Here is a 25,586-nt window from a genome sequence, read left to right on the forward strand (position 1 = left end):
TGCTCTTTGACTTATTGTAACCTGTAACATCTAAATTTAGCCAGAAAGACTAATTTATTAGTTAAGGCCTGAAAGGCAACACATTTTTAAAATTCCAGATATGGTGTTAGTTTGGAGCCTAAAGTTATTTGAATACAAAAGTTTGTTGAAAAAATTACTTACTTTACTGTCACTTGTGGCTGTAAATCTTACATCAACTGTATTGAATACCAAGCATGAGGATAAAACACATCTGCTAAGGTAAGTAATGACTATATTTAATAAGGTTAAATGTTTTTGTTACTTCCCAGCAGTCAACCCACCTTTTTTTCTTTCCTTGTAATTCCAGCAGCAGCCAGCTGGCTTAATCATGTAGTAACTTTTTCCAGCATTGGTGATTCTGAACTTGGCAGCAGCATGAACATTTATGTTTGTTCATTCTTCTCGCCATGGCTTTCAACCTAACCACCCTCCAGGATTTAACAGCTATGGAGAGTGACTATAATGATACAAATTGATTTCAGGATGTTGTCATACCCACAATATCCACGAGTCTTTTTAACTGTGGTTCTCAATGATTTCCGTTGTTAGTTTTGTTTGTTTATTTTGGGGGTTTTGGGGAGAGGCGGAGGGGTTCCACTTGTGAGGATCCTTTATACACCTAGTACCCCATCTGAAAAGAGATATGCCTAAAGGTTTTGGAGATTGTACCATTTCTGTCATAAATTATTAGATAGGGAAGAGCCTAGCTTTTTTTGAGTGCCTGAAACCTGCGCTTTCACATTGTCCAATGCCAATTACATTTAATTAGTATTAAAAGATAGTCCACTTTTCTACAGCTTTCACTTCTTTTGTTTCCAAACTTGAGGGCAGCTTCCCAAGATAGATAGTCACCTTTTCTCAGATTTCAGCTATTCTCCATTCATATTTTGAAAGATATATTGTTGTATGTTCAATTATTCATTCTAGCACTGAGAGAATTGAACTATCATCATGAGTTATGGGAGCTGAGGCAAACTTGCGTTATGTCTAAAGAGGGCATGACTTATTAAGTGGTGCCGACGGTTTCAAGATGTCTGTACGTTCTGAAGACAGGTATATTTCTTCCCCCTTTAGACAAGAGTTCCTTGTAAGGAGGTAAACTTATTTTCCCAAAATAGAAGGAAGTTTTAATATCGGACACTTCCTAAAGCATTGGACATGCACAAAACCCATTCTTACTTCACAGCTAAATGCCATATCCACAGGAGTCTTAATTTAAAGACTTTTCTTTCTGCTTTAATTCAATGGATTCATTGTCTTTTGCTAACTACTTTTCTAGGAGGTTAACTATTTTATCTGTGTCCATAGAGCCCACAGTTTTGATGGGTGTCCAAGTAGCCACTCATTGTTCAGCAACTTGGAGGGTCTGAATCTCTTCCCTATCTCATCGTTCAGTAGTTATGCAACTCCTCTTTCTTCCATTTCTCCACTAATATTTCTTTAAATTTTGTACTTCGTTACATTTTAGTTGCATCTGGTGCAGAGATGTTGAGAAGAAATAAGGTCAACTACATATCTGGTCAATAGTTGTTTGCTTGTCTGGTGGTATGGATTGTACATGGGGTTGTGTATTCTGAAACATTATGGAAAATCATTATGCCTCCAGTTCCACAGAAACTTGGTTTTTTATGAAAATTGGAACTAGGTCAAGTGACACAAGCCCTTTCCCCAGGAAGCGGGGAAAATGCTGTCATTTTTATTTGCTTATGTGACTGGCTTCTCATGAGGTCAGTCTGCAGTAAATTCCAAAGACAGAGAACTCAGTTTTTAATGACAAGAGTATAGCTGTTAAATCTTTCTGCTTGTTCTTGTGCTCTGCTAGTAAGTCATTGTTCTCCAGTCTGTATTATATGTAACGCCTTACTTAAGTATAGCCATAGGCAGATCCAGGAGCCGGGATGCAGAGTGCAGCCACAACCCAGTTTAGCTGTGAGACGTGGGCAATGAGCTCTGTGAGTTCACAGGCATGTCGGTGTGACTCTAGAAACCAGACGGTGAATGCAGCTGCCACTTGTGCCCTGGGTCCTAGAGCCACACTGAGAAGCTGGTACATTCAGAGAGCTCACTGCACAGCCAAAGGGAGTGCATCTACACACACCAGGGTTCCACCCTGAATGTGAACAGCCACCTCTCCTCTCTTAATGCTTTTGTAGAGGTGGCAAAAATGAAAAAAAAAGACTATTCTTTATTTTCAATATATTTTCATAGATGCTTTGAAACACTGAGGGTGCAGGCACCTGTTAATTGTTTAAGTAAATTGATTTTACTGAACTTGAAAAGTAGAACAGATGCATGATGTGCAGCCATAATATATAGTAGATTACTCAAATACAGGATAAATGTACCCTTTGAGAAATATATGTAGTAGCTTGATTATGCATGGTAGTTACTACATAAAATGCATCAGGTGTTCACTCAGAATATAAGCATTCAGACTTTCTTGAGTATAAAACATTTTTGGGAACACAGTGTTGGGAGTTTTTTTCCCTTAAACCATGAAGATATTTTGGGTTTTGCATTAATGTTCTCTGAATACTGGATATTTAGCTTTGCATGTTTTATTATAGTACAGTATCTGTATAAGTGCCCCTTTATAAAAGTTTGTTTCATTATAAAAGGATAGAAAATGACCTACATTTCACTTCTACAAATGGACTTAGACACTCATTTCCAGTTATTTTGTACATTATGTTGTTTTTAACATTGGGTGTTTTGTACAAAGTTTGATTAACCCACAACCTGTCCCCAAAAGTAAAAAGTGCAGATGAGTCAGCTGCCAGTTTGTAAGGAAAGAGCAAAGGAGTTTAGAGAGTTGGAGGAAGTCTGTCAGAGATGGCAGAAAATAATGAAGAAAAGAGGTAGCACTAGACGGTCAAAATGTTAAGAGCTGAAAAGTGCTGAAAAGATTGTGTATCTTGATATTATTCAAGAATCACAAAAGGAGACTCCTAAACACTTTTAGATTGAAAGAATGTTCCTTAATAAAAAATAATACTTTTTTGCTGAATCATTATAAATTTTTATTTTTCTGGTATTAATAATTCATGGTATGTGGTGGATTTAAACAAGTCTCTCCCTTTTAAATGACTTGGTAAGTCATAGAACCCAGAGAATTAACATGGATCCTAGTATTTTGCATAACTTCTTGAAATGGAAAACAATGAAAATCCAAATTAAATACTAACAAACCATCTATTTGATTAATTCTTTTCCCTACATTTTTAATAATACTGCAGATATAATTTTTATGATTGATTACTAAGATTAGGTGATAAGAGCTTTTTTCTGAACCTCTGATTTGATTTTGTACTAATGTCCAGGAAGCCTAGCTTTTAATTGATATGATAGATAACTTGGTAGAATTAAGAGGTATGTAGTATTTTATTTGTGTGGCATCATGCAGTTATACAATAAATACCATATGAAATAGAATAATAAAATCAAAACAGATTATATGGTTTTAATATTCTGAAAAATGGTCTATATCAGGTTTTTAAGCTGTCTACTAAACATCAAAGGAGTAAAAATAAAGTTTTGATGGTTAAGGATGACTTCAGTTAACGATGCTTTGAGGTGAATAAGTAGAAAAATGATGACTAGTCTTAAGTGTTGTCATATCTGTTATTAAAACCATGCTGTTCTTCTTTTTCTCCCACATCCTACTGATAATTTTTTTTTTAATAATACCTTGTTGAAAAGGATGTACGCATATAAAAATGAAATACTGTGTTCTCCATACCAATTTCTGGTCTTTTTGGGGTGTGTTGTTTTTTTTTAACCCAAAGACCTCAAAATTGCTGACATCTTTACTACAGAGTGGACAGCTACATCTTTACCTGCCTATTGAAAAATGATGCAACTCATTACTCGAGTCAGAAACAGCAGATTGGATTTCTAGTACACAAATTGCTGTGCAGGTGACATATGCATGTACCTTCCTTTTGATTATGATCACATTTCATATCTTAATATCCCATGTTCAAAGCATAGTAAAAAAAGAGGATTTAAGTTAAATTATTATTCAGTACCTGTTCTCTTCTTCTGTTATATTTGAATTTTATTTCTTTGTCTTGTCTTTAAATGGAGACTGTACATCTTTGAAAATGTACTATGGCATACTGTACTAGTTAATAAATTTAGGGTCTCTCTGCACAAGCAAGTGATGGCACAGTGGGATCCAGTGCACAATCCATACAATCATGCCTCCAGCCATGCCACACCTTCATGGCAGGAGGCTGTGCCCCACACACCCCAGGGGCTGGGGATCACACCAGAAACCCCCAGGGCTTGGGGATTGTGGCAGTTGTGATTCCCCCAGCATTAGGGGAAACCCCCAAGCCCTTGAGGTTTTGTGCACCACCGCCCAGCTGCCAGGACCCCATGCTTCTGGGACCCAGATTCAGTAGCTGCTGAGGCTGAGAGTCCCCTCAGTTGCTGGACTACCAGCCCCTGCTGGGCGTGTGCACCTCTGAGACTGGGAGCCCCATCAGTGGAGAGGGCATCCCATCTTCATGGGAGACCCTGCTACATGTGCAAATTAAAGCTTGATAGCAACCAGCTATAAAGTTAATATGCATTTATTGAGGTCTTAACTTTTTATCTGGTTGCAGATTTTTAAGGTGATAGGTACATTGCACATGTAGCTGGTCTCAAGTTAATTGCACAATTAACCAGTTAATTACCCAAAACCTGTAACGTGTAGCAGGGGCTTTAGTGGCAACCAGCTGCTTTCCATATAGTATCCTGAAGAGCCAAAAAATAGGTATTAAACCATAAACATATAACTTAAATATTTCTAAGGATAGAATTGTCAAAGGAGAGTAACCGAAGCCCTTAAACTAACCAAATGAAGATATAATATTTAAATACATAACATTTTTGGACCTTGATACTGAATGTCATTCTGAAAGTGAAAGTTAACTAGGACCTAAACATCACTGACCTTGTTTTTGAGAAACAGTTCAGACCAGAATGTATTTTTAAGGAATAGATTTTTGATACTGAGTTCACAGCTCAAAATAAGATGTTTGCAACATTTGATATTGATCGTTCCATGGCTATAGGTTAAGAACAGACTTTTGTTTGGTCATATGTTTTATTGTAGTTCAGCATTGCCTGCTGCTTCTCAGATGTAAGGTAAAAGGACAACCTTTAAAATACTGATAGATGGGTAGCCCGAGACTAAGAAAATCTAAAATATAGACAAAGGCCAATTACGTCTTATCCCAAATATTTCCAGCAAGATATTAGTCATTCAGATTTCCTTTGGGAAACAGTCGGTTATTGTAAATTAAACAGAATAAAGTTGACAATATAACAAAGCTTAGGTGCATATGAGAAAATGAGTAGTAGGTATTTCATTGCCAGATATACAATTGCCAAAAAATAAGATAACAGTGAAGTGCCAACACACAAAGCCATCAAAAAGGTATTTCTGTTGCCTGCCTGACGTAACTCGGCATACCAAACCTAGGTTTCTAGCACACACAGATTTTCCCATGTAGGGTTCCACTACACTAGACAACATTACTTTCCCTTGCTATAATCAATACAATATTTGAAACAATGTAATGGGAGGTGCCCAAAATAGTTAAACCCATCCCCAGAATTAACACTGACAAGAGAAATATATTGTGTTGGTGTTGCCTGTGGTATTTAGGCAATAAAGTGTTCTTAAATCACATTCTTTTGCTTTATGTTCTTCACCATTATAGCTCTCCCTAGCCAATTCAGTCATTCGCAGCTGTAATAATATAAAAGTCTCACCAAAAAAATGAAAAAGGTGGCTCCAAGTTTTATATCTACTTTGCATTTGCAGTACTTATAAGAAGTTTGTGGCAAGGCCAATATTATATTTGACTCAATGAGTTAATGAAAAAGCAATTAAGCTGAAAAACTGAGTTGATACATGTTAAAGCTACCCAAGATTTCCTTGGAGATCTCAGAACAACAGCAGAATCTTCCTGTGCCTGAAGAAGGGTATTTGTGCCCGAAAGCTTGCAAATAACTTTGTTCCAACCACTCAGTTGGTTTAATAAAAGATATCACATCTACCCAAAGAACCTTGCCTGCCTATGTTCTTAGACCAACAAAGCTACAATCAAAATCCCTGGAATCATTGATAATCAGTGTGAGCATGTTGGGTAATATCTTCAAGTTCTTCCTATACTCGCCTGCCACAACTTGGATTTAATAAGAAAAGGAAGGAGATCAGTGAGTTGTTAAAGTCCTTGATCAATAAATAGTATCCAGATGTTAAATGCTCAAATTATAGGTTTATTTTTCAAAGTAGCAGATACAGTGACCATAGCCTTGCCAATTACTTCATCGGCAAAGGCAGTTGGTTTGAAGGTGAGGAAAACCCGCATTGTAGCTTTCAAAGATGCATTGTTCAAACTAATCTTAACCGCTAATTGCCTTATTAGCGGAACGCGGTCTCTGCATCTTTCACTCTTTGTCCGCAGCTTGTGCCGGGAGCAGTTCCTTGCAGATCCCACACAATTTCTTTTCCTGTATTCTAAGTAGTCATTGTCCCACCAGGGTCAGGGACTTATCTGTGTCTCTGTTTCCCTGCATCATCCCAGAGATGCCGTCTTTTACTTGGCTGTCAGCCAAGCCAGCTCGCACTGCCTCATTGTCTCTCTGGAATCACCACAGCAGCGCGATCCTTTGTAGCAGCGTCTGTCGGGGTCTGACCTATGGTGTCCTCAGGAAATCTACAGCTCCCAGCGTCCTACCAAGTCACAGGTTAGACTTCTTTATCTCGTTCAACTCTCTAGGGTCTTGATTACCCCCGTGTTCCTCTTCTGGTGCCCAAAGGCAATCAGTGAATGTCCTGCTGCCGGTTTTATCTCCCAGTTTTTGTGAACTAATCATTCCACCTCCTTTCCAGGTGTGAAATCCTCTCCATCTGGCAGGGTGCATTCAGAGTTCACTCTTCCCAGAGTTAGCCCAAGTAAGAGGGCTCCTGCTTGAGTCCCTGTTACAATCAGAATTAATGGGCATGTTTTGTGTGTGTGTGTGTGTGTTCAGAATTTGTAGACTTTTCTTATCCTTTATTTCTGTGGTGCACACCTCAGGATTCAACTTTGAAATACACACATGAAGGACCCAGATTTATGGTTCTTTCTGGTTTCTGCAGGAAGAACATCACTCTCACAGTGAAATGCTGAACACCCTGCTCATCAGAGACTGTTAGACTCCAGATTTATAGCTATTATGCACATTTGGCAGACCACAAGCATGCGTATTTTGTGTGCATGGCTTTTTATGGGCAAAGTTTAGAAACCAGATCTGAAGATTTAGCCCCATATACTATGAAACCTTTCTCTTTATGGAAGTTTCAGATTGACTGCATATTATGATTTATGTTCAAAATTAATTCTTGATGGTCTCATATAAAAGAGGACTTGGCCACAAAAACATAAAAGGCCCCTGCTTTCAAATGAGTTTGCAAACTTGGATAAAGAAAAGTCAGAATAGTTTGTTTTTACTCTGGAAAGAGTATTCATGTAATTCAGATTCATGTTACATACACAGGATGCTTCATATTTTATCTGTGGATAACAATTGAATAGTTATAAAATGACAATGTGAGGATTTGTTTATGGTTCTGAAAGGGAAAGATCATTTTATAGTGGCCAAAAGCTAGATAAAATGAAGAATTAAATATTGATTGTTTCAGTTTAAAACTTGAAAACATAACCTGCTTTCTTACTAAAAATAAAACTAAATTGAAAAAATGTGTTAATTGTTAAGTAATTGGGGTGTGATTATCTTACTTTCACTTGCAGCATTTCTTGGAAATTACATGCCTCATATTACACAAGCTCATCTTGTCGCACTTTGTTCTAACGTAAAGAATTTTTTGGAAGAAGTAGAAGTATGTGAGTGATGTCATAGAGGTAGAAAATAAATTGAAGGTGCTCACCAAGGAGATGACAAGGAAATGTTTATAACTGAGAAACTAGGAGTCTGGAATTTAATTTTAAATGTAATCACAACTAATTAATTCTATTAAGAAAATCAAGAGAGGCATTAAAATAATCCTTCTTATAAGCCCTTTTTTAAAAAGCTTAATATTGCAGTTCAAGTTTATTTCTTATTTTAACTTATCTATTTTCTTTTTATTTTTCTCAGTAATAATAATGCCAATTATCTAGTATAATGGTTTTTGAGTTGTTAAACCCTTTACAACTATCTGTGCAACACAATGTTGTCATGTAGAGAAATCCAAGCCAGTTCAGAACATACCTGCAGCTTTTATTTTTTTTTTAGTACTCAATTAAGCTTAGGTATCTGGATATAGCACTGAAGTGACCCTGTTGACATGTCCTAGGTTCTTATTCTCAAAACATTTGTACGTATGCTTAAGTTAATTACTCTGAGTAGTCCTGCTGATTCTGAACAAAGTCTAAGGGCCCTGACATGCTTTCAGTTAAAGATGCCACCGAATCTGATCCCAACAGTTTTGCCTCCTACCATGCCACATGTGCATGTCAGGAGTCCTGTCTGTGGAATCGGGGATCAGACCCCAATCATGCTGTTGTCCTGTGGGGCCAGGTCAACTCTCAGGATCTCAATACCATGCTGTTAGACAGGAGGGCGTGGTGTACAATTGCACATGCACACATACAAAAACCAATTAGGTGCATACACATTCTACCAACTCAGGCACATACACGGATCAGTCATTCATATATCATTCGCACAATGAGATATATGCCAGTTCATGCATATACCACCCAGCTACACATACACACAGGTGAGTTCCTAACTTGGGTGGTGTGGTGTGTATGTGTGCGCTTAGGATACTTGGGACCCCTAGGGTGCTTGGTGACTATGGGAGGGAGAATCAAGGGTCAAAGATCTCCAGAAGGAGGGATATGGATGGGGGCTAGAGTGAAAGTGCCGGAAGTGAAAGTTGCTGGGGCCAGGATTAGAACCGGCAGACTGGAGGGGAGCTGGGTTTACTTAGTCAAGTGGTCCCAGGGTTACTGAAGGTCACTGGTGCGAGGGAAAAAGCCCAGTGGCAAGGAGGAGGCAGCCAGGAAAGAGAGAGAGGCAGAAAGCTGGGAAATTGTGGGGCAGATAAGTGGCAGAAAGCAGGAAACAGACAAAGACCCAACTCGGGGTTTCAAAATAACAGGTTTATTAAACGGACAACACACTACACAGCCCCATGTGTGTGTAGGAACCAATAACTTCACACACACACTCAGACTCGCAATGGTAGCAGGAGAAAGAGACTCAGTGGACGGGTTGGAGTCCAGGTAGGAAAGAGAAACAGAGTCCAAGTCCTTGGTTGAAGAGAGGGTGGTGGTGATAGCTACCTATCCAGAATGGAAGGGGGTCTTTGTCCAGCAGGTGTTGTCCAGATGGGGGTCGCTGGCAGGGCCTTTGCGGGGATAGGAGGTGTGGCATGGTACTGGTCCAAATGGAGAAGGCATCCCAAGGAGTCAGTCTTCACTACCCCTTTTTATGATCTCCTATGGGGAGGGCCTGTCCAGGCAAAGTCAGCCCTGTTCCAGAAGGTTCCAGATGTTCATACTAAGCATGTGTAGCCTTTGCAAAATGGTGGGTTGGCTGATTTCTACAGCAGTCTTTATCTTCTAAATCTTGAGCCAGGGTGGGTCAATTCAGGATGATGTTTGGGTCATCAAGTTGATGGTTTGGTCATTCATAGGGAGCTATTTTTAGACCTACTGCCTCTTATCTCTCAAGCACCCCCATTCATTCAGGAATCAGTTTACATAGGAGGGTAGGTATGAGTCATAGGTTACAACATCAGGGGGCACAAGATGGAGGCTTGATATTACTTGACATTACTTTACAGGCATAGGCCTAAATTATATAAATTAAATATAAAACAATAAAAATCAATGCAAGAAATATAGGAATACATTATAATATAAAACAGTAAAAATCAGTACTGTTTAACATCTGTTTAACATCTTCATCAGCAACTTGGACGAGGGGGTGGAAAGCACGCTGTCCAAGTTTGCTGATGACACTAAGATGTGGGGCGAGGTGGACACGCTTGAAGGGAGAGAGAGGCTGCAACTAAATTTAGACAGACTACAAAAGTGGGCAGATGAGAATAGGATGGGGTTCAATGTAGACAAATGCAGGGTGCTGCATCTTGGGAGAAGGAATCCACACCATACATACAGGCTGGGGAGTTCCCTTCTTGAAAGCACAGAGGCGGAAAGGGATCTCGGAGTCATTATTGACTCCAAGATGAACACGAGCCACCAATGCCAGACCGTAGCCAGCAAGGCCAGCCATACCTTGTCATGCATCCAAAGGTGCATCTCAGGCCAGTCCAGAAAAGTGATACTCCCCCTCTATGCGACATTGGTCAGGCCGCAGTTGGAGTACTGCATCCAGTACTGGGCGCCATACTTCAAAAGGGATGTGGCCAGCCTGGGGAGGGTTCAGAGGAGGGCCACCCGCTTGGTGAGAAGGCAACAGGACAGGCCCTATGAGGAGAGACTGAAGGACCTGAACCTGTTCAGCCTCAGCAAGAGGAGGCTGAGGGGGGACCTGGTGGCTGCCTACAAGTTCATCAGGGGGGATCAACAGCAAAGAGGCAGAGCTCTTTTCTCCCCAGTACCACCTGGGGTGACAAGGAACAGTGGTCATAAGCTGATGGAGAAAAGCTGATGGAGAACAGGTTTAGGTTGGAGATCAGAAGGCAATATTTTACAGTTAGGGTGGCCAAAATCTGGAACCAACTTCCCAGGGAAGTGGTCCTCGCCCCTACCTTGGGCATATTCAAGAGGAGGTTGGATGATCACCTGTCTGGGGTCTTGTGAACCCAGCATTCATTCCTGCCTGTGGCAGGGGGTCAGGCTAGATGATCTGTTCAGGTCCCTCCTGACCCTAGCTACTGTGAAACTATGAATACAAACATAACAGAACACTATTTACAATATAAAAAGGGGCTTATTACAATAATAGTATACAAGAACTTAGCTTACCTAGTATTACTTGTAATCACTTATAAGGGATAGAGAGGGCAGAGAGAAAGTCAGAAATGGTTAGAGGAAGGGGAGGGAATGTATTTTTAAATAAATTTAAAAAAATTAAAACTGGGGGTTTTGCTACAATGCCCTTTCTATTTGCCACTGCAGGGGAGCTGGGAATCATGATCCTGCCTGGGCTGCCATACACAAGCAAATTGAAAGTTAGGTGCCTGCATCCTAGCATGACCCAGGACAGTCCCAGGACCAGAGCAGATGGTCAGCTGATTGTCAGCCTGCCCCAGAACAGCCCAGGACAAGTTCAAGACTATCGGTCCTGTGTAAGATTCACCCAGAGCTGTCTGGGCCACCAATCAACTCACAGTTGTCCCTGATGGAGGGAGCCAAAGGGCTCTCCCCACACAGACTTTATCCTAAGTGCCTAGCAGGTCTGCCAGGGCTGCCAGGTGCAGGAGATCAGAGGCTCATGGTGAAGGGAGATGAAAGACTTAGTCTCTGGTAGGGGGAGAAGACGCTCTTATCCCATTGGGAGCTTCTGATTTTTTTCCTCCCCTTTCCTTCATGGTGAGGCACTGGGTCCAGTTGGAGACAGGGGCCTAATGCCAATAGCCAATTGTTGGCACCAACCCTGGGAAAGCCCCCAATTGGTTGGAGACTGGGGTGCCCCCAGCTAGTGCTGACAATATTGTCACAGGTAGGTTGGATATGGGTTGATTCAGACAATCAGCTGATTATCAGGCATCAGCCCTGGAGAGCCCCAGTGTGTGGACATGCCACACCTTCAATTTAAGGTGCCATACAAACCAGCCATACAAAGGTGCATTATATTTAGAACACTTGTTTATGGCTGGCTTACCATTTTATGGAACCTTAAATTGGGAACATGTGTAGCAACCTTCCCATTTAAGCTATGATTAACATGTTAATTGCGGCATAAATATAATGGGTTGAGAGGCCCTAGTGGGACTACTCATGGTAGTGAACTTATGGATTTGCAGCATTGGATTCTTATTTTATATTCATGTTACAGGAGAAATTTATATATCTGTTTTGTATTAGACACCTTTGATACAGGAAAATCAGTAATATTGTGAAATGAGATTTCAGAGGGGCTGTTAAATTTAACAGTGGTAGACTTTAAGCCACATACTGATTTAAGGATTCTTGGAAATCTTGCTGCTTTGCCTTTGCCCTGAGAGAGACTCAACAACTGAATGTTTTTTCTTTTTATTTCCTAAATAGTTTTCTCCTTTTATGCTTCTTAGTTTTCAACATTTATATCAGATTGTCCTTTCACTATATGTTTATTTGTGTCAGTCTCCGCCAGCTGGTTTTGCCATACCCTTCTCAGTGCCATTTTATTATTAATAGCCATTCTTTCCATTTTTTTTTTCACAATTGAATCTCCATTATAATTTGTCCATGTTGCAAGTTTCTGATAAATTTGCTTGGGAAGGGACCATCTTTTAGACTATGTGCTCTAAAAAAATCAAATCCATTCAACCCAGGAAGGAAAACTACATGGTTCTATAGTGTAACAGGTTTTCTTTGTTTGATGGTATACATGGAAGCAATAGTTCAGACTTTTCATAGCATTGTACCCTGTGCTTATGATGCAATTCAAAACTGAAAACATTATGTAAGTATATTAAACTTAGAACCTAGTATTTTCAGGAAATGACAAAATGAAACATTATAATTTAATACTAAATCGGAAGATATCATCTTGGCAAAACTTCCTGCAAAGTAACTAGCATCCATTTACATCAAAAGATGATGAAAAAGATAAATTGAAAAATGTGTTGAACTTGAGCTGTTTCACTTTATCACGTATTAGCATACATAACCTGACAAGGTAATAATGATATATAGCAAAGAAACTATAATATGCTGGTTTTTTATGATAATGAGATCTGGTATTAGGTTCAAACAGTACAATGGCAGAAAACCTGTATGTGTAATTAAATCATCTGATGTGTGCTGAATGATAATTTAGTAATGTTCAGGGCTCTTTTTAAAAAAAAAAAACAACAACAACAAAAACAACACAGTTGTTAAAAAGAGACTGGTAGCTTACAAAAGCTTTATTAAAATATGCAGCAGAGCAAGAAACTAAGGGCCAAACTATACATTTTGTACAGGAAGGTTCAATGTAGGGAAGAAGTATATTTGTACAATATAGTCGAAAGTACAGTGCAAATTATCAGGTGAAGTGATACTGCTGTTCCATTGTGGCTTTTTTTTCTTTTGTTCCCTCTTTCTCCTTTTTGGAAAGCAGGCAAAATAGGGTAAGCAGGAAGCCACAAGAGGCAGGGAGCTCTTCCAATACTGTTTCAGGTTCCAGAAAAATGCATCTTTGGTAGCCTTGATATCTCCCAAAACCCAGTGAAGACATCTCTGCAGGTTGTTGAGATTCAGGATATTGGACCTTTTTTGCAGATCATGTGCCCTTCAAGGGGACATCCAAAAAAGTCTGTCAACCCTCAGTCCATACTTGAAGAGACTTGGACTGTCCCATTCCAGTTTAAGGGGATAGGTCATTCTTAAGTCATTGTCAGACCTGTTTGTGACTTCTTTCTTTCCAGGAAGAAGGATATGGGATTACTCTTCTTTCTCCATACAGTTGATGTAGCAGTGGCATCTCTGGCAAAAGGGATTAATTATTCCTACCAGGAGGAAATTTCTCTGAAATAAATCACAGACAGATAGACAGATGAAGCTTTTCTAAAACTTTTTCAGCAACCTCTGGAGCCTTTTTTGATAACCATGTGCTTTGTTAGAGTCATGTATCATGGTGGAACCCAAAAGGCCTTCTGGAATCAGAATAAATGCATGTCAGATAGGTGTTCTAGTGCTGAAAATTCCTGAGCGATTTCCACCACTAGAAATCTTTCCAGGAGAGGGAGCAGTGTAAGCATCGAGCTTGCAACTGCCTCTGTTCCCCAGCTCTCCATGCCTTCTGCAGACTGGGGTTATTCCGGTCTGGGAAAGGCATGGGGGCAGCATCTGCTCCAGGCTTCTCCCAAAGGGCAGGGGACAGCCTGCTTACTCCATCGCTCTGCTTCTGGTGACAGGAGCAAAGAGTGGAGGAGCAGCCATTCTTGCCCCCTTCCCCTTTGGACTGGGGTCCCTGATCTGGGGAGCACATGAGAGTTGCCCAATATCTCCAGTCCCCTTCCAGAGTGGTCTGGAGGGGGAAGAAACAATGGGACAGAGCCCTCAGCCGCTTTTCCATACTGAGCAGTTCCCAGTCTAGGAAAAAGGTTGGAAGCATTGCCCCACTGCTCCTCTGCGGGAACAGATTAAGAGGGGAGCGTACAAACATTCATTCTTGCAAGATGGTTTCTCCAGGCTGACATGTGGAAGATCTTTCTCCCAGAGGGGACATGTTTACCCAGGGAGAAAGTGAGCGGTCCTTTTATGCTTGTAGTTTCTACTGGGAGTGCAGCGATTCTCCCACTAAAATATAATGCCTGTATGGAGCCCCCCAAAAATCCTTAATTAAGGAGCAAGATCAACCCAGTTGCATCAAGAAGCTATCTGTCCATGGACTGTGATGATAAAACATGGTATTGAACTTTTCTCAGTATGGTAGATGACCATTAAGGAGACCATTCACAATCCAGTCAACAGTGTTTAAGTAAAAGGACTATACTTCACATCATGCTTGAAAAATAGGACTTTTCTTGCACATTGTTTGCAACATTAGCAAGCAAGAGATGTCATCCATTTTGCTTTGGCTTGCCTGTCAATGGCCTCCAATTTTGGAAAGAAAAAATGAAAAAAGAAAAAAAAAAAGAGAATTAAGGGAAAGGCTTCTCTGTATTTGCTTAAATCTTTTGAATGATGATATACTGCAAAGTAGGTAACTCAGATTTTCACAAGTTGCAACTTCACAAGTATGCTGTATTTTTCTTGGTATAGATTAACAGATGTTTTAAATCTAATAATCCTTTATTTCTTATTTACAGTTTTGCACCATTGGTTTTAAAAGATTATTGCTTAAAAGCAATAATGAAAAGCATAACAATGAACCGAGATTACCTTAACCTTACACTAGGACAAAATGCTCCTAAACTTTAGATAAAAAACCCTAGCTACTTTATTCCTAAAATATTCTTTATAGTAATTTAATTATTTTCAGTAGTGTTCAGATAAATTATTATTAAATTTTGGAAAAAACATCTTTTTTTTAAGCCAAGTAATAAAAAAAAAAATATCAATAATTCTTTCCACACTTAAATTTTAGGCTTTTATTCTTGCTTTTGTATTAGGCTGATTTAAGGATTAAATTGGTTCTGCCAGAGGGATAAAGTAAATGAGTGGCCTTTCCTGTGGACTTTTTATGAAGTGGGTCACCTCTGTGGTGTGGTGGATGGGTTGTTTTCCCTCTTTTAATTCACTGACTTAGAATGCCCTCCTTCCCCCCCCCCAATAATGCTTACCTTGTCTACAATGTTTAATAGTGCCATTGGTGACTTTCATTTTCCTCCAATTGCTAGTTTCATTCTGTTATAGTTGGTGTGAAATATTTGTGATGTTTAGCAGACAAAGAGGAAGCAATATATAACGACTGTAAGACATAAATTGGTAAATGTCTTGTTCTTTTACAGCAATCAGCAAGCTTTTTTATTAGAGAATGTCCCATGCGATAACGCAAGCTGCAAGACTGCACGTCGTATGTTTAAAATCTTTTGGGAGCTCTCAGATCTAAACCAAATCAAAGATGCTGTGATAGCAACTTTCTTTGACATATATGAAGATGTGAGTTCAATTTTTTTTAATTTTGTTTCAGGTTTTAATTGCCCTCTGTCTGTACCGATTTGAGCTTTCATTCTAAAGCTGCTATACCTTGGTATGTGATGACAATTGATAATGAAAGTAAAAGCTAGGTAAACCATGTTGTTTCAGCTTTAATGGTGAGCAGTGGAGAGATTTATAGAAAAACTGCCCAAGTTCTACACTAAGAGCTGTCCAACTGTAGCCTGGAGGCCACATCCAGCCCTGTGGGGTAAACCTGCAGCCCCCTGGCTCCCAGTCTGGATGCTACTCCTCCCTGATGATGCCATCAGCAGGGCGGTCCCTAGCGGGGAGTGAATCGGGGCAGCTGCACCGGGCCCTGTGCTTTGGGAGCCCTGCAGAGCAGCAACAGCACAGAGCTGGCCAGAGCAGCAGCTCCGTGTCCAGCCCCTTGCTACCCCCGCCTCTGCTGCCACTGGTGGTGGCAGCAACTTCTTTGTGTCCAGGATCAAAACGGGGGCGGGACCCCACATGGGCTGATTTGCCCCGGGCCCCGCACCCTGCTTGGGTCACCTCTGGCTGTCAGACTCTAAGCCTCCTCCCTCCTCCAGCTTTCATTTCCTGCCCCTGCTTCTGGGGGTCAGGGCAACATGGCATAGCCCACAGGTCTGAAAGATCCCATGGCCCAGGGAGTTTGAGGGGTCCACACAGCATGGCAAAGAAGCAGTGACATGGTGCAGCCATGGTGGAGGGTAAGAACATGTGTGTGACAGCATACAGCTGGCATGGCATGCAATGTAAGGACATGGTGCCCATGCAGCTTCTGACCAGGGGCCACACAGCTTGTGGCTGGAGGGGTCTTTAGATATTAGACAGCCTTGCAGTAAATCATAGAATCATAGAAAATTAGGTTTGGAAGGAACCTCAGGAGGTCATCTAGTCCAACCTCCTGCCCAAAGCAGGACTGTCCCAAACTATATCATTGCAGCCAAGGCTTTGTCTAGTTGGGTATTAACCTCTGAGGATGGAGATTCCACAACATCTCTGTGGAGGAGGCTAGTAAACCTGTTCCAGTGCTTTACTAGCCTCCTAGTAAGAGAGTTTTTCCTAATATGTAAATTAAACTTGCCTTGCTACATCTTGAGACAATTGCTCTGTGTTCTGTCATCTGCCATCACTGAGAACAGGCTAGCTCCATCCTCTTTCAAGCCCCACTTCAGGTAATTGAAGGTTGATATTAAATCCCCCCTCAATCTTGTTTTCTCCAGATTAAATAAACCCAGATCTATCAGCCTCTCCTCAGAAGTCATGTGCCCCAGCCACCTAACAATTTTCTATGCCCTCCTCTGGACTCTCCAATTTGTCTACATCCTTTCTGTAGTCAAGGGTCCAGAACTGGGCACACTACCCCAGGTGTGGCCTCACCAGTGGCAAATAGAGGGGTATAATCACTTCCCTCACTCTGCTGGCAGTGCTCCTAGTAACGCAGCCCAGTACAGGCAGTCCTCGACTTATGACTTTTCGAGGTACAACAAATGGCATTTACAACCTTTATAAATTAACACCATGTTTGAGGTTTCAATGTGGGTTTCAATTTTACGATGCTGGATCCAGACTTACCAGCTGGACGCAGCTGTAAGTGGGGAATGGAGGAGGAGGAGAAAAGGGGCATGTGGGGGGGTGCAGATCAACACCCCCGCAGTGAAGGAAGGATTGGAGCTGGGACAGCAGGTGGGGTGAGCACTGCCCAGTCAGGGTGGGGGGGCATGGGACAAAGGCGTGGCTCATCCAAGGGGTGTGGAGAGTAGAGGTGGCTCCCGCTGCTAGGCACTGCTAGTTCAGGAGCTGTTCCTGGTGGCTCTCACCACTCATCCAGGAGGGCTTGGGGGGGAGGGAGGAGCATGTGTCCCCGGATCTGCGTGGGGCAGATGAGGCCAGGGCTGCACCGTGCTGTGCTACAGGCAGGCGCTGCTGTCACTCACCCTGCTGGAGCGGGGCAGGCACAGGATGGATTTGCTGCACTGCCTCCAGACAAGCGGTGCACAGTGGTGGGAGCTGCCCCGAAGCCCCACAGATGAGCTGCAGCTCTGTCTCGTGCCTGCCCCATCCCAGCTGGGTGAGCGGCAGGAGGCATTGGAGGGGCGTGTGCCTCCGGATTAGGGCGGGTTGGATGGCAGAGCGGGGGCCGTGGGGGGGCTGCAGCCACCAGAAAATTCACCCTAGTCCCCCCCATAGTCCCCACCGTCCGTCCAGAGTGCAGCACGGTGCAGCCCCAGCCCCGCCCACTCTACGCAGATCTGGGGGCCGCCCCCCCAAGCTCTCCCCAACCAGCGGCAGAAGCCACCAGATGAGCAGCTCCTGGACCAGCAGCAGCAGGAGCCACCCCGCTCTTCTTCCCCCACACCCCTCAGATGAGCCATGCTTTCATCCCACATGCTCCCCGCCCAGGCTGGGCAGCACTTGCCTCAGCCCCTGTCCCAGCCCCAATCTCTCCTTTGCAGGGGCATTGATCTGCCCTTTGCATGCCCCTTCCCTTCCCCCCCTCCCCTCGCTTCCCCTTCCCTTCCCTTCCAGACTTACCAGCTGGTCTCAGCTATATCCAGCGTCATAAAGGAACCAATCACCCATTTATAATATTGTTCCTATGGGAAAATTCGTCCTGAATTGCAGTGTTTCGACTTAATACGTGGTTTTCAGGATCCAATTATGTCATAAGTCTGAGGACTGCATGTATGCTGTTAGCCTTCTTGGCAACAAGGGCACACTTTTTGGCTCATGTTCAGCTTATTGTCCACTGCACTCCTAGGTCCTTTTCTGCAGAGCTGTTGCTTAGCCACTCCGTCCCTAGCCTGTACTAGTACATGGGGTTTGTTCCATCCTAACTACAGGACTTTGCACATGTCCTTGTTGAATCTCATGAAATTTTTTTTGATCCAATGCTCCAATTTGTAATGGTCTCTCTAAATCCTAGCTCTGCCCTCCAGTGCATATACTACTCTCCCTAGCTTGGTATCATCTGCAAATTAACTTTCATACGCTTGTTTATCATCTTATAAAACCTCCATTGTTCATATTTCTAGGCAAATAAACTAGAGGGGCTTCACTAGGCCATTAACTTTATCACTACAGGAATAAAGGCTCCATAGTCTATAATTGGCTGTCTAAGCCAAGTAAGCAAAGATTTGCTAATGAGAGAAAAGTATCACTAGAGTCAGATACTTTAACAGTTAATACTAAACCTCGGAGCAAGTAAAAGATCGTTTCTTTAGCCTTGTCATTTACTATGCAAGAAACACACTAATCCTTCTACTGAGTGTGCTTTTTCCTGTAACTATCACTTTATGCAAGCTCCCAACTGAATTTCCCAGATGCTCACAGTTAACCGTGATCATCGCAGTCCCCATATAACACCAGACTCGCCCCCCATGTTACTCCCCACACAGCTTTCCCACTTTTTTAAACATTTGTTTACCCCAATGCCCTGACTAGATCTGAATCCCAAAACTAATCACAGTTCATGTATTAAGTATGCTGTCCATCTAGCCGCTGAATAAACCATCTTCATTCCTCCATCTTTCACCTATCTGGAAGTAAAGTCTAATTGAATAGTTAAGTTTTTGCTGTCCTCTATAATGTAAAATTATTTTAATTTTTTTCCATTTAGCTGGTATTTTACAGAGAATTTAATACTTGACATTTTTGTTGAATGTAAAGCTGACAGCTACTGCACACAGTTATTTTATGTTAATTTATGTAATTGACATATTTCCTTTTAAACATAATGAAAGATATATTGGTATGACTTTTCCATACAGCTTCCTGCCTATAAGTGCAAAATTAGATAAATAAATAAAGACTCCTGCCAAAATTAGATCTTGGTACAAACCTCAGACTTAAACCTGGTTGTCCAGGTCCCAGTTTCAAGTAAGCAGGAGGTTTTTGGTCTCATGGAAAGGAAAATTGGCTGCTTCTCTTTTGAAATTTAAAACCAAAATGTCCAAGTCCAGTCTCACTTGCAATAAAGGACCTGGCTTAAAAAATCGGATATGCCTCATTACTTGTGGATGTTTTATGGCTCTAGTTAGCCATTTGTGTATGAAAATATATAACCTGTACTTGCAGGCAAAGCATGTATTCTTGTGCTATAAATTGTAAGCAGTCCTTATTTGGAAATACAGGTTTCTGAGATCTGTATTTCTTTTTTCTGATTCGCTTAGGGTCAGAATTGTGACTCACCCTAATTTGATAGGTAAAGTAATAAGGTCCCTCCGTAGCTACATTCAGTGCATCTATCCTGGTTGAGCTACATAAGGTACAGTGACATTTGTAGCCACTTTAAAAGAAGAGGGAACTGCTCCTAGAGCTGTGTGAAGCTTCAGTCCCTGATTCAATTTGGTGGATTTTCAGCCCGATTCGGTGGCCAAATCTCCGAATCGAATCAGAGGACCTTTTAATCTCTCAGAATCGAATTGGAACCCTCCGAATTGATTTGAAGAAATTTGGCGATTTGGACATGGACATGGTTTTAAATGTTTTTTCTACATACCACTAGGTAGCAGGTGGCTTGTGAATGTTGCGATGCTGGGGCGCATGGAGTGTCCCACAGAAGCACTGGGGGCTCCCCAGCATGTTCAGCAGCAGACCTGGAAGTGGACCAGAAGCACTTCCAGCCCACTTCCAGGTCTGCTGGGGGGCCCACTGCCCTCCCCTTCCAGCTCGGCAACTGGTGCCTCCTGGGTCTGGGGGAGGCACCCAGGATCTCCCCGCGGCCGATCACTGAGCCAGAGGAGCATGGGGGGTGCCCCCATGCGCTCCCCGTGGACCTGGAAGTGGACTGGAAGTACTTCTGGGTTCGCCACTGAGCACATGGAAGGCCCCCTCACACTCCTGTGGGACGCTACTTGCATCGTAGCGTTCACAAGCCATGCTGGTACCTCGAGGTATGTAGAAAAAACAATTAAAGCTGCGTCTATGGCCAAATCGCTGATTCTCTGAATCAGCATCAAATCTTCAGATTCGGATTCAGCCGAATCAAATCAGGGACAGTGATTCAAATCAATTAATCAAATCACTATGCCTGATTTAGGCCAAATCGAAATCAAATGCACACCCCTAGCTGATGCAACTGTTATATGTGTGTGAGCCTGGAGTGTAGCCATAGGCGTGCAGCTGCCAATTGATTGTATTCAGCCCATGGCTGCCTCCACAGTGCTCTGCACAGGGCCAAGTCCAGCCTGCTCCCACCTGGGGCTACCTGCACCACACTCCTATGCACACCTGCCTGTGGCCCCAGCCTAAGCCAATTCATGCAGCTTGTCAATGAGGCTGATCCCAATGCAATTGCAGCCACCCAGGTACTACTCCGTTTCCCCCACCTCCTGCCCCTGCTGCACCACTCTATGCAACAGGTAGTGTGGGGAAGCCATGTGGACGTGCACCAGGCACCACATGCCCAGCGAGGCCAGGGAGGGAAAGCTGTAGCTGGGTGGCTCCTGTGCCAGTGCATGAAGCTCCAGCTGCAGCTCCCTGCCACTGTCCACCCACTGGGCCCCCCACAGTGGCTGCTTATCACACCAAGCAGAATAGGTCAGAATAAATGGAAGGCAGCAGGAGCTGGAGCCCTGTGAGCTCCAGCCCAAATAATTGCCCATCCCTGCTGTAGTAATACAAATGAGCCAATTTACCCTATCTTTGACCTGGATAAAGTGAGGTTAGGATGGTTTTGCTACATTTGTATCGCTGCAGAATCAGGCTGCTTTACCAATTCATTGTTACATTTTGTATTAGAGTCCCTTGACACCAGTACAATTGTTATGTCTGTCCAGATTCAGAATAAGGAGTTCTCAAAGTCAGGTTTTGTTGTTTTTTTAAATGACACTTCAGATGTTATATTTTTTTAAATTAGATTTTTCCTTTAAACCTTTACCATATTCCTTAAGTACTGAGCTGTTCCTTAGCAGCTGTTAGGAGAATAACAGGTTAAGTTTGAACTCCTGCCAGCACCCACTGCAACTCCCCAAGATAGTGTGTATGTCTGATTTCCCTCTGCAGTTTAATGTATCTAAATGCGGCTCTCTTCTTTTCTTTTTAGGCAACTCTGGGATATTTAGGTATACCAATCTGTACAAAAATGGGGGGGATTGTGGGAGAAACCCAAGCCAGTGTACTGAGTTGGATTTGTTGTCTTTTCAGTTGCATTTACTCTAAACAATGCATATCTTCACTAATTTCCACCCCTGCCTCCACCCCTTCAGTAAACTTTTTGAGCAAGATCCATTTCCAGATTAGTTTCAACTCAGGTTAAAAATGTGCTGGAGTTTGGTTTCATTCCCATCCCCAGTTTAAAGATCCTGGAGTTAAAGGCAGATTTCACCTTCCTTTGCTCAGGTTAAGTAGTTACAGATTATTCACCTAACCAACCCTTCTACTCATAAGTAAAACGGAACTAATTCCATCTGCAGGTTTTGCATAGAGATACTATGTTTGCTTATAAGCAGAGTATTTTCACAGCCATCTGATCTCACACAAGCAAGCATAGTTAAATGGGTAAATAATATTTCCCCTTACCCACTCCAATATTGTTTTCTCTGGGTTTTTTGTTTTTGTTTTTTTCCAGTCCCTGCAAAAATTAATAAAGAAAAGCTTCACTAGACTCAGGTAATCTGGAGGTATTTCTGTTTGAAAGGCAAGAAGCCCTTATTGTTGTGTTGGCTCAACTAAAAAATAACTATGGATATGTGTTTATTTATATAGAGGAGAAGTTATTTAAGAATTCAGAATTTGTCAAGTGAAACTACAGTTACCCAAGCATTTCCAGTATCTTTTTAATGGTAACTACTTCACATGCAAATTGTTAATGCTTTCAACTGGCTTTACCATTTGTTTATCTAAAGTTGAGTGATGCGGCTTCTAAGAAAATTTGATTATGGAAGGATGTTATTTTGCTGTCCAACCACCATTAGGTTCCAGAGGGATTCATGGCTTACTTTCAGAAGAGTACATGGCAGTGAACAGTGGTGAAAACTCAAGGCAAAAAATTGCTTAGAATTCTGAAAGGTACTCTGGATCTGTACCTGGGTCACTCTCCTCTAGTTTGGGATGAGAAAATGAGGAAGGAAAACCACACACATTCATTATATAGAACTATCAAATTAAGTGACTTAGATTTATGATTAGTATGAGATGAACAGTATTTGGGAATCTTATAAATATTGCTAGGTGCACAAATTTTCTTAATTTTTTTTAGGTTATATAGTTGCTGTATTTAGATGTTACTTATTTTAATGGATTATTCTTTCCTTTTAATTTCCTCCCCTAGGGAATATTGGATATTATTGTGTTAAGCAAAGGGCATTTCGGCAAGGACTTTGCCATCCACGCATTAAAGAATAACTTTGAAGCCGATGCTTATTTTGTTAAAGTTATTGGTAAGTGATCACGTAAAATTGTATCAAAATGAGATTTTTATGAAAGCAGTGTAAATATTTGGCAAAGTGTACAAAGTGTGACAGCGCTGTAAGACAAAAGCAGAATAATATGCACAAATTCATTCTGAAGTGGAATATGGCTGTTGCAGATAATTAATTCTGAAATATTAAACAACTCTAAAGGTTCTTTTAGCCAACTCAAAGTTGTTTCTTGTTCCAAATATTTAGAAAATGTATTTTGGCTAGCAGTCTCTTACAGTAATGTTCTTGGTCCCCTCCGTGTTAGACAGCTTTTACGGGCATTATCCCCTTCTTCGTTGTTGTCCTTCATGCTAGCTAGATGATGGTAGCACTTGCTATAGGTACACCTTCATTTTGCTTTGTATGTATAAATCTAGAACCAGAAGAATGCCTACAAGATCACTTAGTCTTGTGGTTCACCGCAGCCCAGGCTGGCAGCTTCTTGATAAAGCTTTTGGCATCCTTGTTCATTTGGGAATCCAAAGGAGATGCTAAATGAAGAAGATCCACTCAGAAGTGGATGTGGTGGTCCTTTTTCCTACAAATTGAATCTTATGTAGCCCTGTCTCCCAAACTATTGAGAGTAAAAACCAATGAAGCCAATAAAGAACAGGTAGCAATTATAACAGCAATTATATTTTTTCCTTAACCTTCAGGTCTTGATTCTACCATTTTTGTCAGTCCAACACCACTCAGCTCCCATATACAAACACTGTTGTACAACAGGGACTTATTTCTGAATCAGTATGCAGTGCTGTATAGCTCTGTATCTGGGAAGGTGAGAGGTAGGGACTTTAATCACAGATTTTAAAGTACAGGCAGTCCTTGGACTTACAACACAATTAGTTCCTGAAAACTGCATCTTAAGTTAAAATGTTGCAACTCGGAACTGATTTTCCCATAGGAAGCCATGTTATAAATGGAGGATTAGTTCCTGAACCAAGGCCTGATACCCTATTTTCACCAAAAATAACCCAGAATTTTGTATTCAATCAATTATAGATGAGTAATATAGCTACATTAAGGTATTTATATTGTAAATAGTAATCATATTGATTTGGAAAGACTTCTTTGAGGTGACTTTGCTGCTCTTTTTGAAGGGCTCGGTTGGACTTTTTGAAGGGCTCTTGGCTGGAGTCTTCTCAAGAGTCTTGGCTGCAGGTTTTCTGGAGTCTTGTGTGCTTTCTTAAAGTGTCTAAAGTTTGGACAGATGTTCTCCAGGGAGATGGGCAACACAGCAAACTTGTTTGCTGGCATGGTGTGGTGTCGGATCAAGCATTGTAAACTCGAAACTGACATCAGAAAGTTGGAACAGGGTGTCAGTTTAGAAATGTTGTAACTCGAAACATTGTAAGTCAAGGACTGCCTGTAGTAATAAACACCCTTCTAGTGTCTCTGAGGAAATTAAAAAATGATGCTTAGGCTAATCCAAGGTTGCTGTGACAATGGGGACATGGCAGAGCATAGTCATTTGAAGCAAAGGATCTTCTACTGTTCATGACCAATACATTTTGGAAAAATAAGTGAGTGGCAGTACTTTACATTGTAGAAAGCTCTTATTCCTGTCAGGTATGGTTCTTGAGTTTTCTTATCAGTTCCCTGGCAAGGTGCAGATTCCTGCATATCTTTATCTTGGACCACAAGACCTTAAAAACACACCTTTCAGCTATACAGTAGGGATCTTACTTTCACTGAGAGAAATATCTTGTGTAATTGTCACCTTGTCCAAGAGGATTTTGGTGCTTGATATGTTTGAGCATTGTTGTTCTTTGAACTAAGAGCCCCCAGCCTCAACATTATTATAATCTTCCTCATATTATAGTGGTCTATATTTAATAGTGAGGCAGAGGAAGTGGCACTGTTGCACTTTCAGTCGAATGAAAACTTTAAAAGGAGGCAGAAGGATGTCACTTTAAATGTGAACCACACCTAGAGAGTAGTAATGAGAAGGAGATATTCAGAGCTCCAAGAACAAACCTTTTCATTACCATGCTGTCTGTGAAAGCAGGAGGGATTTTTTTGGAGCAGGTGAGGTCACTTCTGAGGAAGACTGAAAGCTCCTACATAATCCTTCAGTTTTGCTTTCTCAAACGTACAGTCATTACCCTCTCACCTGCCACTGCAAGCTCTCGGTAACACTTAAGTTGCTTTTCAAATCAACACAGGAGAACTAAATATTCTTCATATCTCAGAAATGATGTACTGCTCTATAAATTCTGTAGTGAGAACTATCCAATGTGGAGAGGACGACCAAAGAGAATTCTCCTTGCTTCCAAATATTCATTCAAGAACTCCCTGCGACTGGAGTACTCATTCCCAGGGTTAATTTTACATACAGTACCTTTAAACTTGCATCTAGCTAGCATTTTCAGCTTTGGGACTTGTCATTCTG

At 41.6% G+C, this 25,586-nt stretch overlaps 1 protein-coding gene across 1 annotated transcript in view; it reads left to right on the forward strand.

Moving 5' to 3' along the window:
- The window catches only part of ITFG1 (integrin alpha FG-GAP repeat containing 1), a 234,549-nt gene that overhangs the window by 140,924 nt on the left and 68,039 nt on the right, over positions 1–25,586 (forward strand). The window contains exons 11-12 of the mRNA XM_006271204.4: positions 15,620–15,770; positions 23,065–23,173. Of these exons, the coding sequence (XP_006271266.1) occupies positions 15,620–15,770; positions 23,065–23,173 (260 nt within the window). The remainder of the gene's footprint in view (positions 1–15,619; positions 15,771–23,064; positions 23,174–25,586) is intronic.

The sequence above is a fragment of the Alligator mississippiensis genome, chromosome 10 (genome assembly GCF_030867095.1).
Source record: "Alligator mississippiensis isolate rAllMis1 chromosome 10, rAllMis1, whole genome shotgun sequence".
Lineage (NCBI taxonomy): Eukaryota > Metazoa > Chordata > Crocodylia > Alligatoridae > Alligator > Alligator mississippiensis.